Source organism: Salminus brasiliensis, chromosome 5 (genome assembly GCF_030463535.1).
Source record: "Salminus brasiliensis chromosome 5, fSalBra1.hap2, whole genome shotgun sequence".
Lineage (NCBI taxonomy): Eukaryota > Metazoa > Chordata > Actinopteri > Characiformes > Bryconidae > Salminus > Salminus brasiliensis.
This window is the reverse complement of record NC_132882.1, coordinates 16,295,877-16,312,898: the sequence shown is the minus strand read 5'-3', so window position 1 is coordinate 16,312,898 and position 17,022 is coordinate 16,295,877. Positions and strand designations below refer to the sequence as shown.

General features: G+C 41.2%; 1 protein-coding gene across 3 annotated transcripts in view; it reads left to right on the top strand.

Moving 5' to 3' along the window:
• The window catches only part of ulk4 (unc-51 like kinase 4), a 91,871-nt gene that overhangs the window by 47,874 nt on the left and 26,975 nt on the right, over positions 1-17,022 (top strand). For 2 of the 3 annotated variants that reach the window (XM_072679612.1, XM_072679613.1), the window contains exons 31-32: positions 4,609-4,657; positions 10,382-10,487. In XM_072679612.1, coding sequence (XP_072535713.1) covers positions 4,609-4,657; positions 10,382-10,487 — 155 coding nt within the window. Of the gene's footprint in view, positions 1-1,975; positions 2,136-4,608; positions 4,658-10,381; positions 10,488-17,022 lie in introns of those variants that run through there. The other variant, XM_072679614.1, reaches the window with a different exon arrangement.

Below are 17,022 nucleotides of genomic sequence, written 5' to 3'. Positions count from 1 at the left end.
TGGGCCCTTGAGCAAGGCCCTTTACCCTCTCTGCTCCCCCATTTAAATATGTATAGTTTCAGTAAAATTAAGAGATGAAGCACTGGCTCATTCATTCATTCATTTTTTTTTCAAGTGAATCAAAGAGGAATTTGTAATGTTGTTATAAGAATAGACAGAATGTATTTAGATGTTACAGTTTTACTGGTTGGGACATCCTACACTCTACACATCCACCTTTTTTTCTGACAATGTGTCAGTCTGATAAGATACACCACTGCCACTAAATGCCGTAGTTGTTGTGTGCCATTACGAGCGTTAAAGGGAGAAATGAGAGCCATATGCCATCGGCATCCCCTCCCATCTGATTACAGATCCCATCAAAAGGTTCCCTGGAGCCATGGAGATTGTGTGCATTCTCTCTCTTATTAAAAGCTTCAGAGTCTTTGGGTTGACATTTACCTGTGTAAATGCCAATCTTTGCACTCCGCATTTCCATAAAAATACTACTTTTCCACTTGGCACAGAAAAAGCCAGGGCTACACCAAGATGGGATTGCAATACGGGAGAGCAGAGAGATGGCAGTTAAGCCGTGGGTCCAGTATTAAAAGAATGTGGTCTACACCATATAACTTTTTATTCCACTCTTATTCGTAAAGAGTGATCTGTTGTCGGTATTGGCACCTATTATCAATGATAAGGTGTGAAAGTAAAAAAATAAAATCAAATAATAATAATAATTTTTATTATTAATATTTAATAAATATATTTAATAAAAATAATGCTTTTGAACAGTCTTGCAATATTTTGGCTGGAAGAAAAATATCAACACTCAATGGTCCAAGTATCAGTATTTTACTACTTAAATATTTCATAATATTTTATGTATAATATGGCCCACCAGTAGGTTATTAAAATCCAGTGTTTTGTAGTCTGTTAGATGAAAACATTTTTTTATTTAATTATTTTTTTCTAGTGAGAGCAAGGCTGTAGTGATTCTACTGGTAGCAGTGTTTGAAAAGCATAGTGGATAACACTATTGCCCTGCACACCAAAGTTTTGATTCCTTGTCCAGAAAGGAACACCACCAGAGCAACAGCCTTTACACGATGACAGTAAATGACAACATACCTGATGTTCTTTGTTCTATTGAATGGCGCACCAATGGAAAAATGTCACCGTTAACACCAATAAATCCATAACATTTAAAAGTTTAATATTTCCCATTGTTTGTTGTCGGCTGTGGTGGTAGAATTATCCAAAGTGGGTTTTTCTAGTAGAATGGACACTCGCAACTAAAGACCCCCTGGTCATGCACTAGAGAGAACCCCAGCTTTACACCAACAGAAATACTACTTTCTTATCAGTTATGAAGTCACCACTGCAACAGTTTTGCAGAGCTGCATGCCACCATCATTCACAATTTGTTTCCAACACCATGTATAAGCATTAGAATCTACAGTTCGGCTCTTAATGCTCTGGATAACGATCTGCTAAACACACTCATGCAGGAGTTTATTTTGTGTATTGCTTTGTCCACTTCACATTTCAGTTTAGCTTACATACAATTAAAAAAATATTTTAAAAAGGAATGAGATCACCAAAATCTTTACAAGTTGAAGCATAGTTTGTACTCAAAAGTCATTGCAGTATATTATAGTACTAGTCACAAATCACTATAGAATAATAGTAATAATATAATGGCTGAGGTGTTGTGTCATGGGTCCTGTAGTGATTCCCACCACTGGTTTCCAATTACTAAAAATGGGTGTTAATATTTCATGAATTAAGCTAAGCATTTCTCTGACAGTCTTCACACTAGATACACTGCTATACAGTATTCTGTATAGTGCCTAGTCTACCAGTGTATCACTTGGGCTGACAAAGTAGATGTAATAGGAGGATCAGTAAGCAACATGGGCTGCTGGCTGTACACACAGATGACCCTGCTCTGTCTCTCTTCCACTTGACCCCGTTTGCTTCTGTAAACATGCAGCCGCTGAAAGAGATGGATGGACGACCCGGGTCTGTGTGCCTCTTAAAGAGCTAATGGAGCACGATCAGACTACAGACAGACATACAGTGGGGCGTACCGAGCGGTGGCTGCCATCAACCCTCCCATTGCCAAACTGACAGGAAGATAAAGTGTTCCCATTCATCAGGTCTGCTTACTCCGCTGTCTCCTGTGTGTGGAGGGGGTGGGGGGGGTGCAGGGGGAATGAGTGATTGTGATTGTGGCCCTCGGTGTAAGCCAGCATTGGTAAATGATGGTGCAGAGCACGTTATGGAATGGATGACAGATAGAGGAGTTCATTGGTTGAAAAGGCAAGGAGAAGGAGCAGAAAGGTCCTCTCCAATATGAATCAATGTAGTGATTTCAGTATAGTGAGTTATAGTAATTATAGTAGCTTTTAGGTGCTTGAACTTTGATGTAGAGAGAGTCACTATTTTTATACTGTCACACTGTCTCAAAATATTAAAGCGGTATTACCAAGGGTGAGAAGTAGCAAATGCTGCACAAGGAGCATAGATGGTCCTGTGTTTACATGGCTTGCACATTTTTAAATCTGTCATTTAATAAATGTTAAACTGTCTGACAATTGCAAAGGTTAAACTGCTGTGAATCAGTTTTTCCCCCATAGTGTTTGTTCAGTAGCCCACTCATTAAGCTAGTCTTTGCTTTGTGTAGCAAGCTTGACTAGAGATGAGCATCAGGCAGTTCTGTGCAACTACTGTTGACTGACTGACACAATAATTGGTGATAAACTTTTTAGCAGTTTTACACATCAGTAATTCTGAAAACAATTAGCAGACACAATCGAGCGTTATACAGTGTTACCTTTATATACAGCCCAACCCTAAGCATGGCTCAGTCAATCAGATCTTAGAGCCAGATCATTCCATTTTATAAATAAATAATAACTGGTGCTGACTCCTATAAGCTCAACACCAGGGTAAGCATTACATAATCAGGGTTGCAGTAATTTGGTAATGGTCACAGCCCTATAGTGTGCTAGAGGTACTGGAAATGATGTGTTCTGAGAAAAGCACAAAATCCCCAGGTCATGCTAAAAATGTTCTTATGTTAAATTTGTTAATATTGCTGGTAATCCTTAGAAGGCAGTAGTGTTCAACTCTATATCAGCTTGAATGGGCATTATCTCAGTTGCTGATCTCACCCCAGCCATTGTGTGGAGTTCTGCAGTGGCTCTTCCTCTAGTCTCTGAGCAGTACCTCACCTGGTCGACAAACCAGTAGCTAGTAGCCAGAGTTTATGCTTAAACGGCAGATGCTAGTGGGCTGGATGTATGCAATTTATTAGGGCAAAATATTATTCTGTTATTGAACAGTTTAAGAATTGCTGATCTGTTTCACTTCAGTAAAACAACAGTTTTACACAACAGTGTTTGAGGTTCATGAAATGTCACTACCATGTACCAAACTCTCATTATTTACCAATGCCAAGGTAAATACAGTGAACCTGGCAGTGAACCAGGAGCAAAATGCCAAAATGCCTTTGAGCCTTTAAAATGAAAAATACTGACCAAAGAAATATCCTTTAATCCATCTGATTTAGCTTCTGTCCTGTTGAAGTAAATCTCACACAGAGATAAAGTGTAGTCCTAGACTGCAGGGCATTCTGAATGGAGTAGAAAAAGTACAGTCCAGGACTAGGCTTACACCTTTGTCACGAACAATAGGCTATAAGCAGGCATATTTTAATTTTTTAAAAGCTACCTGTGGCTTTACATTACAGAATAAGAATGCAGAAATCAAATAGCATCGGATTTCAAACTTTCTATCAGTAAACTGCATGTTTAGCTACTGTGACTTCTATGTGACTTTCAAACACAAAAAGGATAACCCTCTCTTTACCTCAAGCTTTTGTGCTCCTGCAGCAATTTACAGCGAGATTTACTCCTAAAGGCCTCCGTGCCAGCCTTATCTCAGGTGCTGAGCAGCACGCCCTCTCTTTCTCTGTTGCACCTCACACACGCATTAGCCAGCCTCCCCCACAGAGGACACGTCCTGGAGAGAATGGACAAATGCTTTCCAGCCATGCAATACATCATTGTTTAGTGCACGGCAAGCATCATAATTAATATTCAGAGTGTGACCCTTCAGCTAATTTCATTCAATCTAGCTCTCATTTTCTCCCAGCATGGTGACGTTCTCCTTTGAGCACCTTTGCATACATACGGTAATTGGTTGTGAATCAAAGGGCTTAATCAATAAAAGAGTGAGGCAAGTCATTTTCAATAAAGGCTTGCATTACTCCTTGGTGCCAAGCCTATTAGAATGCTTTCCTCTCCATCTTTCTCTCGTTCTTTCCTTTCTCACACTTAACCTCTTTCTCTCTTTAAACTGCTCTCTCTCACCTTGTCACTGCTTTTTCTTCTCTCCTTCTTCACTTTCACCAATGTATGTTCTTTTGTCTCATTAGTCAAATGTTATTTTCTCACATGACTGAACTTGCCATTGTTACACCTCGGCACTCCTGTACAGTACCGAAGACCAAGTGCACGCACAGTGTCGCAGTAATGAAGATGAAATATAGGCCTGGTGCCATGTGGTGTATGTACGTGTCGCACATTAACTTTGTGTGTGTGTTTGTCTCTTCTGGTACAGGCTTGTCAGAGAGAGTCGTCTACTGCCGGTCATCTTTCAAGTCGTGGCGGTAAGTGCATAAGTGCTCTCTGGGCTGCTAGGCTGGATTCTCTCTCTGTCTGTTGGGGTGATTCATTTATTGACTTGGGGTTCCCACACCAGCTTTAATAAAAAATAAAGCATCTAGAAATGTATAATAAACTTTATGGAAATCTGAACACACTACTCTACTCCACTCTAGAGAATGAAAAATACTTGCCTTTTTATGAGGATCTAAGGATGTCCGGCTCTCCCTGGGGCATAAAAAAAGGAATTTTTTAATGGTTCAGGTAAAAAGCCCAGGTGTTACAACTTGTAATTTGTAATTGGTGTATTTATTTAGAGCCCATCCCTGTTATTGTTTCTGCATGACACTTTAGAATATAGTAATGTGAGTATGTGTGTTTGGGTTCAGATTGACACTGTTGCTTGTTTTCTGGTTAATATGATGACTATGATAAGTCGCTCTGGATGAGAGTGTCTGCTAAATGCCATAAATGTAAATGTAAATGTAATGATAAAGTACTTAAGAAGTACATTCCAACTGTTGAGCGATACATCAATATCAAATTAAAACTGATGTCTTAAGAATATTTTCAAAAATTGTTTTTTGGACATTATGTTTGGAGTGTTGCTGCATTAAAGGGTCCTTCATCAGGCATGAGAAATCCTTCAGCAGTGCTTCAGCAATCTGATTAAGACATAGTCATGTGTATGTTCAGATGTTACCTCAAATGTGTTGACATTTTCAGATAGATGATATGCTATCTGAGTGGCCACAATATTGTGTGAACGGCATGCACCGTCTCAATCTGCCTTTTTATTATCGGTTTTGAATTTTTTTTTATTACCTACATGCTGCAAGGGCATTTCTCATTCCCTGGCAAAATGACATGAAATAATATATTAGTCCTATTAAACCATATGTGCACCAGCCAACCTTCTTCCTTTAGAGTGGGTCCGCGAAGCTGGTTCCCCATCTTCCATTGAGTTATTATGTAAATGAAGCAGTCAGGGGGCTGACCTATCAGAGCGTTATGTGTAATTGGGTTGCGGAGTTAATGGAGTAGAGATGTGAGGCCCCTCTTCTACAGCAGGTTCCATTCTCATTAGAGAGGAACTTGCGTTGCCTGTCAACAGTCACCCTCCCCTGCCCTCAATCCACCAAGTTAGCAGTGCACACTTTATGAGTGCACTGCCCGAGCTGCTCCTTATCCAATATGTCACTGTGAGAAAGACACTTCAGTAAATGTGCGTAGCTCTGAGAAAGACAGCTTTTATTGCTGCCTCACGTTTTGGCAGGCATCATATTGGAATTTGATTGATGATCATTGCCAAACTAACCAACAGCATGGCAGTTCTAATGAATTTCAGCTGAGTTCTTGACATGGAGTCATTACTTGAACTGAAAATTTACCATTACATAAAAACCACTTTGCAAGATTAATATAATCTAAAATTCTAGGACTTATTTTCGTCTCACTGAAATTTAATTTTCTCAGCATATACATCACTAAATTGCCACTAGCTGCAAAGACCAAATGAATATTTCTGAAGTATTTCATTACTGAGTCCTTGATGTGCAGTCATTACTTGAAATGCAGAAATGAACACAGACTAAAACGTAAAACTCAATTTTCCCCAAAAACTCATTCCTGCAACTAATACTTTAAATGCCTATACAAAATAAATAAATATATAAGTAAAGATAATATAAACATGCTATCATGTTTAAAACTACTAGCTCGTTTTAGGCCCAAGACACCTCACTTTGCAGTTGCAGTTTCTCTGGAGCATTGTGATATTAAGTCCTTAGCTTGAGGGCTTTAGCAATCAGTTATTATTGAACCTGTGACCTCTACTATCTTGGGTGTTTGACTGCTACAGTTTGCTACTGAGATTGCCAGTAAGAAATCTACTACTACTACCAAACTACCCTCCAATCTGAAAGCATATGTACACTTTCATTGGTACACATATTATTCACATATGCTATGATGAAAACAATACTAATACTAACATGTCTATTGCGATTACCCTAGCACTTTCTCACACACAATATGATGTGTTCAAACGTCACCCCAGCTAATTCTGTGACAATGCACCTATTGATGGCACAGGTTTTACATAAAGTGAACATCTCATCCATCCAAAAAAACATTTGCACCATTGGCATTGGGCAGCATTAGGCTAGGAAACAGTGGAATTACTTTCTCTGGAGGGATGGAGTTCTACTAAATATTTCTGGATTTTAAATGCTGCTCTTGCTCATTCCACAGGTAAACATCAATATGTGTCTGACTTTAATAATATTCTAGTGTAGAATCGCCCCACTAGAGTAGACACAAATTTCCTATTAATGCCCATGATCTCAGAAAAACTGTTGGCTGATTGGATGTTTACAAACATTTGAACATATGTGTATTTGAATCAGTTAAATGCAGGACACTCAGATGTTGAAATGGTCCACCAATTCTGATGCTGTGAGAGAGGTCTCACAAGATCAAAGAACTCTTGTAATTTGGGAAATGGAATCGTGTATTGTCCACTTGTTGTCCACTTCCCACCATGTCTTACTTTTCTTCATTGAATGCACCTTTGACTCTGAGGATAAATTGAATCAAATAGAATTGGTATTTGTTTCATTAAATGGGCTGCACCAGTCAGTCTCTTCCTTTGAATCTCATTTCAACCAAGAAGCTCTGTGCCGCTGCCGATTCTCTTTCCCAAGCTCTGAGAAAACATGAAAGCAATCTGAAGATCGTAGGGAATGGCTGATCGTTAATGAGAGAGAGTGTGTGATTGGCATTGACTCTCTAGGCCATCTCAGCAAATGAAGAAGCTCATTTAGACTCTCCCTTTAGGCACAGTGTATCCATACTGCTTGCCCTAACAGTTTACGGTCATACGTTTACTAGGCTTTAGAGCATGTTTACTCTTCTTTAAGGTGAATTCTTACCAGACATTTCAATTTATCGGAGTGTGCTTGGGGGATTCCCACTGGTATAGCTAAAACTGTGCATTAGTAACTAAAGGTTCTACATACTGGATATCATTATTTCACTGCAGTTTAACTGAAACTATGGGGATTTAGCTTGCATATACAGTATGTCCCCATTATTACACTTGTGGTAAATGTGTTTTTATTACCATGTTATCAGATCATTCTAACCCAGGTGTCATAAGATTCATGCCGAAAGCAGATGTGTAATCAGATCTGTCACTTCTTTGGCTTTGGCTAAGGGCATTGCCTGCTAAGCCTATGCACTGATGCTAGATCAGTCTTCCTTTGCACGGTCTGTGCTCTCCAGACGGTTTACTGTAACATAAGCCTGCCTCTGTCTCTGTGTGCCTAGGGCTTTTATTGAATGTGATGTCACCTGACAGTATGGATCATTCTGAAGAGATAGGCCACTGATGTTCCGGTGAGCTGAGAGGGAGAGTGGAGCCGCTTGCACGCGTTCCCTGAGAAAGGAATAAAAGTGCTCCGACTGCTTTTAGCTGTAGCTGTCAATATGAGGAGAGTGTGCATTCAGCACTGGCTGTGAGCACAGAGCTCAAGACCAGACTACTGTATTTATTTAGGAGCAGAATAAAGCAGTGTCATGTATTTCATACAGTCCTCTCAATTTTAGTACAGTGCCGTACACCTACACCATGTGAAAGCGGACTTGTCAGACTACAGAGTGATGAAATGTACGGTACAGTACATCGAGATGAAGCAAGAGTCAAATGTAATCTTATATCAAATACCTCAGTGTTCTTATCTGACACTGGTATTTCACAGCTGGCTGCTGTGAGCACAGCATGGCTGCCTTTGAGAATAAGCTTAGGTGTGGAAGTGATGTGTTTGTGATGTGATTTTTATCTTTCTTGTTGGATCAGTGGTCTAACAAATAATAATGGACTGTACGTTGCATTATTTAGAGGATGAATGTTCTGTTTGTGTGTGTGTTTGTGTTTTTTTTCTTTTCTCCGTACCTATGTATGTGACATGTAGGCTGCTGGTTTGTGTTAAACAAGCGGTTTAGCAGGCTGGATGCTGAGTTCCTCCTCCTCCTCATCTTGCTGTCTGTGTATGTGATTTATTTATGTAAGGACTGAAGGTTTGGTTACTCATGCATGCATGACCCTTCCACCCCACCCGTCACCAGGCTCCAGGCGCAAATAACGCTGAAAAAGAAATGATTTCTGGGCATTGGACGTTCCTCTGCTGCTTGCGGTTGCGGCCCTTCGGCAGGAAAATCCCCTGAGACCATGGTGCTTCTCTGCATCTGTCTTTCAGAGCCACTATCTCTCTTGCTCTATTTCTCCCTCTCCCTGTCCAGACGTACATAGACCTCTAATTAAAGCTTTCATTGATTTTTCTCGATCCTTTTCCTGCCCTCTTGCCTAGCAGCGTTGTCTGCTTATTTTTCTTCTAATCGTCCTCTGAACCCAAGCCCACTGCATGATTAGACTGTCTCCACAACCCCAGCATCAGGACACAAGTCTTGAGTGATACTTTAACCGTCTCCACCTTCAGCCTTTACCAGTGTTCCTGACCCTTTCCTCACACACTCTGGGCAAAGGTGATGTACAGTATAGCAAAGAATCAGGTCCAAGACCATTACTGCTGACAGCAACCCTGATTCCCTACCGATCAACCAGTAACCTCTGTATAATCCAAGACTGATAGCACTGGAGTACTGGTGAATGCAATATAGTAAAGATTGCATATCTGTATTAAAGGTTATTGTGTGTTTGGGCGATATCAGTAGGAAATTACAAGAGGAAAAAGAATGAATCTGGTTCAGTCCTGCAACACATCTAGTCTAAAAGAGCACATGCAGACTTTTATATTTCTATTTTAATATTTCTAAACTGACTGCATAAGCATATTACCACTGCTTCTAAAGACCTCAATGCCCACGTCTTGACAAACAAGAAAAAACAGGCATTTAAACAATGCAGACCAAAATATATGCTCTTTATTTTTGAAAAGGGTGCTGTGGCATAAAATTACATCTGTTATGTTTCATGTACCATCTTATGTGACCCTGTCTGGTGAAGGACTCAGAGCCTTGGCCTTAGAGCCTTAAGATATAAACCACATATCTACTAGTTTTAGATGTAAAGGGCTCAGAACCTTATGAACGTGGCTGGTGACAAACGCCTCGGCAGTCCAGTGGCTGGCGCGTTAGTGATGCTAAGGGCTGTGATAGCGATGGTAACAGCACGGTAGCAATGCTGATGCCATAGTAGCGATGCTGGGAAAGGCTGACGCTCTCCACGATAACAGTGCTAATGCCGAGGTAGAGATAATGATGCTAACACCATAGTGATCCTGATCGAGACTGGCAGTCTACAGACTTTGACACACACATTAATGCCACACCTTTACAAGAGAATGTCAAGCAAAGAGACACAACCTCAGCTAACTTACAATCCTACATCTCCTCTCTGCAACACATAGCTTTGTAGCAACATTTGGTCCCTGGCCCATCAGTATGTAAAAATTCGTCTTCTAGGCCGCCCCCCTAAGCAGTACGGCCACTTGAAAACTTGATTGAGAAGGGGTTCAAATATTCACAAACTTTTACTTTTACTGTATTGTTAGTATCTGGGAAGTAGACTATAAAGAGGGCAGTAGAATAGAGAATGTTTTAGAAACAGCTACATTGTGATTAAAATTGTGTATATATGGCACAAGGAGACTGCACCTTCAGTACCTTGACTGCACTTTATTCCTAATTGTGCTTGTTTGTTCCCTTAGGAGCACCAGAACAACATCCTAGGTGGCACCATGCAGAATGCCATGGCTCTTCTCACCAATCTGATCGGACAGAAGGACACTGATCTTCAACCCTTCTACCAGCTAGGTGCTTTGAACCACTACAGCCACTCTCCATGATGAAATTGAGCCGCATGGTTCATGGTTTGCTGTGGAGCAGATGTGCGCCTATTCTGTTCACCCAGACTCACTCAGACAAAGACGCACGGAAACACACGCGCACACGCACATAAAAAGGCCCTGTATTCATTGGGCTGCTCTTGTTTTGCTTGCTTGAGTGTGTTTTCATTCCATTAGCAGACCCTTATTGCTCTCATCTCACTGTCTGAGTGCATGGTCTATATATGTGTGTGTATGTGTGTGTGTTTGTGTGTGTGCAGCGTGGGCAGCCTGGCTGACTCTCAGTGAGTGATAGTAAAGGGGAAAGGGTGAGGGCGTTCAGCTGGCTTTTTGAGGGCTTCCGTCAGTCAGGAGTCCTTTTATCAGTGCGCTTGTGTGTGTGGGCTTGGCCCTGCAGCCCGCATCTGCTCAGCTCAACTCTCCCCCTCGTCCTCTAGCATGGCTACAGACAGCCTTAGACATGCTCTTTCTCTCTGTCTCTTTCTCCTTCTCTCTCTCTCTTTTTCACTCACTGTACCTCCCTGCCTCTCTCTCTGCTCTCATCTGATGCAATCTAGCCAACCACGGGGTAGCTCTCTCGCGCTCTCTCTTTCTCTTGCGCTCTCTCTCATCTATAAACATTGGAATCTGATTTCTCTCCTTTTTTCACAGTTGTATTGTTGTTTTTCGACCAGCGAATACCCAGCCCGCTCGCCCTCCTGCTCCCTGCTTCCCGCTCTTTGCTCCCTGTGCTGAATTATTGAATAATGGATTCCTTTAGCCATGCTCATGTTGACAGTTTTAGGCCTGTGTGTTAGCAGCAGCGCTCCACTGGTTCTCCATTAGCCCGTTAGCGCTGCATGCTAGAACAGGTCTGACGCTGAGGTGTGCGCGCGTGTGTTCTGGGTTTGTTTGGAGTGAGGAGAGATGAGTCAGAGATTCTCACACACACACTCCACATTCAACATGCTGCAGAACGAGAGGGGCACCTTAGACACACAAACACAAACGCAGGGGATTCACACAAACACTCGCACAGGCTAAGAGAGGCAGGGTTAAGTCACGCAAACCCAGTATTACTCCGCCGAGACATACGCAGACATTGAGACATTCTGAAAAATGGGTATGAAGTCATTGGGAAAACATTTCGCCTCCAGGTGTGATTAGGTCATTGGAAAGGAAGAGGAATGGAGGTTTAGGACTATTTTAAGATGTCCCTAAACATCAAACACAAGTCTAAGACATGCGTGAGACAGATCATAAAGTCATTGATTAAATATTAAAAACAAAGTAAAAGGACAATGTACATAAACATGGCTTGAATAAGGTGTTGTTTTGCTTACCAGTGAAACATTTTTGCAGTTGTAGTTATCACCAACAGAAATGTTGGTAGTTTTATTTCCCATAGTTCATTGAAACATAGAAGCAATCAAAGCATGTTGAATTGTCCAGAGACAGTCTATGCAAGAGTTTGGGTATCCAAGAGAAGAGTTCCAAAAGGAATGAGGTGAATGAAGTGACAAAATACTTTAATATTTAAATATCTTTCATTTCTGCATTTTATGGTTTCCACATTTAAATAAAAAGAAAGGACCTGAAGCTAGAATTTGGGCATCCTGCATGATTAGTACTCACACCCCCTTGAGTAGGTAATCACGTCTTTTAAAAGCTTTTGTAGCCATCTTTCAATTATTGTTTGTTAGATTTATCCATTGTTCCTGGAAAAAGGCTTCTAGTTCCATGTCTGCTCTGCTCTAGATTTTCCAAAATGTTAATGTCTGGGGACTATTAGGGCCTTGGCTTAATGGATTTGGAGGTGATTCAGATCATTGTCCTGCTGTAGAAACCATCTTTTCATCTAATTGAAACCATTATTTCCTCTACCAGTGAAATGTTCCCTGTGCCACTGGCTGCAGCACAAACCCAAAGCATGATGGATCCACTCCCATGCTTAACAGTTGAGGCGATGTTCTTTTCATGAGCATTTTTTTTCTACAAACATGCCTTTGCTCATTGAAACCAAAGGTTCTATTTTCACTTCATCAGTTAACAGGCCTTGTTTCCAAAATCAATCAGGCTTGTTTAGACGTTCCATTGAAAATCTTTGAGCTGAATTTGGTGGTGAGGATGCAGGATAAGACAAGGTTTTATTCTAATGACTTCTATAAAGGTGGATCACAACTTCAGGATCTGCTAAATCTTCCTGAAAGTCTTTTGCAGTCTAAATGTGCTCACTGGGTTGAACAGAGCAGAAATTGCATCAAGGGATAGAAAGTGCTGTAAACTGGTCCAAAAGCAGCATGAATCTGTCATGCACGTCCTTTCACTGTAAGTGCCTGTTTTCTTGTGTTGGCCTGTTCTCATCAGTTGCCGTGCTTCAGTCCTCTTCCCCCACGAGTGCTCCAGTAAAGGGGGTGGAGGGGTACTAAGCTGCAGGCCGGCATTAGACCAAGCTCCACTCATTACAGCGCAGGGTCACACACAGGCCTCACCAGCCTCAACCAGCCACCGTCATTATGCACCTTATCAGCTCCCCCTCTCAGGAAGGCCTGACCCAGCACTAAATATAACCCTGACAATTAGCGCTATCTCACTAGCGCTGGCTAGCACTCTGCACTCCCCGCTCGAGAAGGGGAGTGAGGAGAGGAAGCATGCTATAATTGGCCCTTTTAGGTGTGACTAGAAAGCCGTGGATGTGGGACGCAGGATTGCGGGAGGGTGGAGTGGAGGGAGCAAGCGAGCGAAAGAGTGAGGGAGAGGCAGAGAGGTACAAAAAAAAGAAAAGGAAGAAAGGGTGTGAAAGGAGGAGAGGAGGGCTGGGAGAGACTGAGGAGGAAGAAGGGAGGGAGACGGACAGAAAAGAATATGAATTTTATAATTGGTGAGATTTGCCGGAGTGAAAGATAAGATCCCTGAGGGAGCAAGAGACTGAGAGACAGACAGACAGAGAGAGAAAGAGAGTGAGTGAGAAGAGGATACAGGCTCCACGAGAGCCTGTCTGCTTCTTCCCTCTCCCCCTCTTCTACAGCAGGAAGGGAAAGTGCCTCCTGAAGTTCTGCTGCTTCATTTAGAAACGATGACTCCGTGGCTCCAGCCCTTTGATTTCCTAATGAAAAATGGGCCTGCGCCATGCCCTCTGAGCTACTAATCAGACATTTATATATAAGGTGCCTGAGTTCACTTTTGTAGCCTGCGTTCTGTTGTCACATTTTTGCTCCCTGACTGCGGTACTGAGGATGTGAAAAATGTTTTCCGGGGAATCGCAAACTGCTGACGTGTTTGTTTTGCATAGCTCACGAAGCGTCTCCGTCCTAAAGTATTATTTGCATGATTCATTTGACTGGAAGTAATGGCAGTAAATTCCCCTCAAAAATTGCTCTCGAATGCAAGCGCACAGCTGTAAGCATAAATATTCAGTGTCTTGCACCAGCCTCTTTATACTTCAGGTTTAGTGAAGTCTTGCTCACTCATAGCTCAGTTAACATGTCTGTATATGCTAACACCAGCAACTACTTGTTTGTGAACTGCATATATTTTTTCGTATACATATGGAGTCTTCTGGCACTTTCACACTGAGTGTATTTTTTTTTGCATTGTAATTGTGGCTCCTCTTGGCTGCAGTCTCTATTGTACTGTAGCTTTCTGGTTCTACTTTGTATTGGGAAGGACAGATCGTTATGCATGCTACAAAAGGGACAGCTAATATTATATAATCAGAAAAATGGTTACTAATTGGACTGTAAATGGTGTTTCTCTACCCATTTGATCTGCAACTCACTGTATGTAGACTCTCCTTGAAACAGGACAGAACATTCTTCTTCACATTATCTCCTAATAGACTACATTATTAAACATAATGGCTACCACCAGAACTCACCAAAGCAGGACATTACAGTTTAGTGTAGTTTGTTAATAGTTACAAAATGTTGAAACATATATTAGGGTTTTTTTTTTTTTTCTAACAAAAACAGATATGGTAACATTATGTGAGATGTAAGATGAGGTGTCATATGTTTTTACACAATTATTTATTGGGTTAATTCTACAGATGATGATAATCATTTGTCTACATTTGTTATTGCCAATTGTGCCCTTTTGCTTTCTGATTTTTCACAGCTACACTACATTTATTCCTTTTGCTCCAGCCTACCCGCCAACCCTTCCTGTCATGCTTCCTGTCAACTCCCTAATAATGAATGTGACTACACACCATCACAGCCCAGCATATATGCAAATCCCAATTAAACACCCTCTAAGATATGCAGGCATGCAGTACACACAGCAGAACCCATGGTGTGAAACCATGCACATCCCACATTCTCAGGTGTTCTGTGAGCTTGCATGCACCGTTTCATAGCCCCTATACGGTGCATGGTATACTGGGAGCATTCTCTCAGTAGGATCTCTATTTTATTGATTGTTTAGTTTAATAGTGTGAATTGATGGTCCTCTTTTTTGTGACTGTTCGCTTTCCGAATTCCTTCGCCTGAATCCAGTTTAACCTCTGGAGAGTCAGCTAGTCAAGTGTATAGTTAATAGCTTAGCTTGTATGGTTGCATACCATTTTCAGATACCTCAACTTTTAACATATCAGCATAATAAACGTATAAAATAAGAAATAAGATATAGCCATAAGCTGAAGTTCCTTGCTAGTTACTTGTTACCATGACATTCATGCTGTTACTATGCACATTGTTATTTACAGGCACTCTATAATTGCTCTATATCTGTTTTTGATCCATGCAGGTGCTCCGGGTTTAGACGTACTGTCAAGACCCACAGTGTACTCAGAACTCGCAAATTATCACGTTAACAATAATATTTCATCACATTGCCCATCCCTACTTGAACATAATTCTGTTTATTTGCCTAGAGCGTCTTGTCTGATGTAGCATTGCGCTCTACCATCTGCCCTTTCATTGAGTGGATAAAGACTCTTCAGAAAACTGTTCCCAGCCTGTGGTCATGGAAATATTTCAGCTTTGCTTTTCTGGATGTGAAGAGAGTCTGTTTCATGTGGGCCGTGCATGCATTCAGATACCATCCTGCAGTTCAAGTGCCTCCCGTGATCCGAGGTGACGGGCTGGACCTAGCAGAGCAGGGAGACTAGAAAGGTTATTATTTTAACATGAAGAGATTATTCAGTACGGCCTTAATATTTCAACAATACCAGCAGAAGAAATAATAAAAAAACTAGAGGGGAGAGAAGGCAGCAAAGGTTCCATGTTCTATGATGATAGATTATATCTTCCAGGCGTTTTATAATTGGTTTGGAATGAGAGAAAAAGGCATTTTTGTGATTTGTATCTCAATTTTATTGTATATATGAATATTGAGCAAAATTCATAGCCACAAGATGGTGAATTTCTTTTCCTCAGAATTTTTTCGCAGGTCAACATAGTGAGTATGTGCGGTTGTCTGCTGAGATCAGAGCGAGGTCCAGGATTGTGCTGAATTAGTCCATAAAACTCAAGGTCTAATGTTTGCACTCCTCTTTTGAATGAATAAAGACTATTGCAGTGCCAGATCTTCAGTACTTAGATGTCCTTGAGGTCTGCAGATGAGAAATGAATGTTTGATTCAATACAAACTGAACCCTCTCCTGCCTGTTGAGTGTCGCATCTTTCTGATGGCTGCATGGTTAAAGGGATAGTTTAGCAGAATATCTTTAAACTAAGACATGTGCTGTGTTTGAGCTTTTGAAGTTTTGCTCTGGAACCATAAGGATAACAGGACTAATAACTAACTCAAGTGTATTTCCAGATTTTATACACACCTCAGTTCTTTGTGGCATGTATTCCACAAAATACTGGAAATCCACTTTTCCACTACACCCCAAAGAGGTTCATGCTAGAGGTAACCTTTACAAAATGGATAAATTGTGGCCATGTAAGGAAGTCATAGTCAGCAGGAATACTCAAATAAGCTATGACATTGAAGTAATGATTGGTTTGGTGTTAACAGGCTCAAGAGTGTCAAAAAACATGTGCTTGTTGGGTTAATGGGTTCATGTTGTTGGTTCCAAATTCTGCACCTGCTATCTGTGTGGATCTGTTCAGTCGAAGATTCATCAGACCAGGCTATAATTGTTCCATCTTTAACTGTCTGTCTATTGCAACTCTGTGCCCACTGTCTATTGCAACTCTGTGCCCACTGCAGCCTCAGCTTTCTGCTCTTGGCTGATAGAAGTGGAACTTGGTGGTCCCCTGCTATCCACCTCGAGTTTCTGCATGTTGTGCATACCGAGATGCTTTGCTGCTCACCACAGTTGTACAGAATGGTTGTCTAAGTTACTGTAGCCTTTCTGTCAGCTCGGAACCCGCTGTTCTGATAACCTGTTTATTGTACCATTCTGAGTAAAATAAAAATAAATAAAATAAAATAAATAAAAATCCCATTACATCAGTTCTAGAAGTACTCAAACCAGCCTGGCATATCAATCGTGCTACAGTGAAAATGATAGCATTTTTCTCGTTCTAATGGTTAAATGTGAACATTGCCTGAAGCTGCTGGCCTCTATGAAA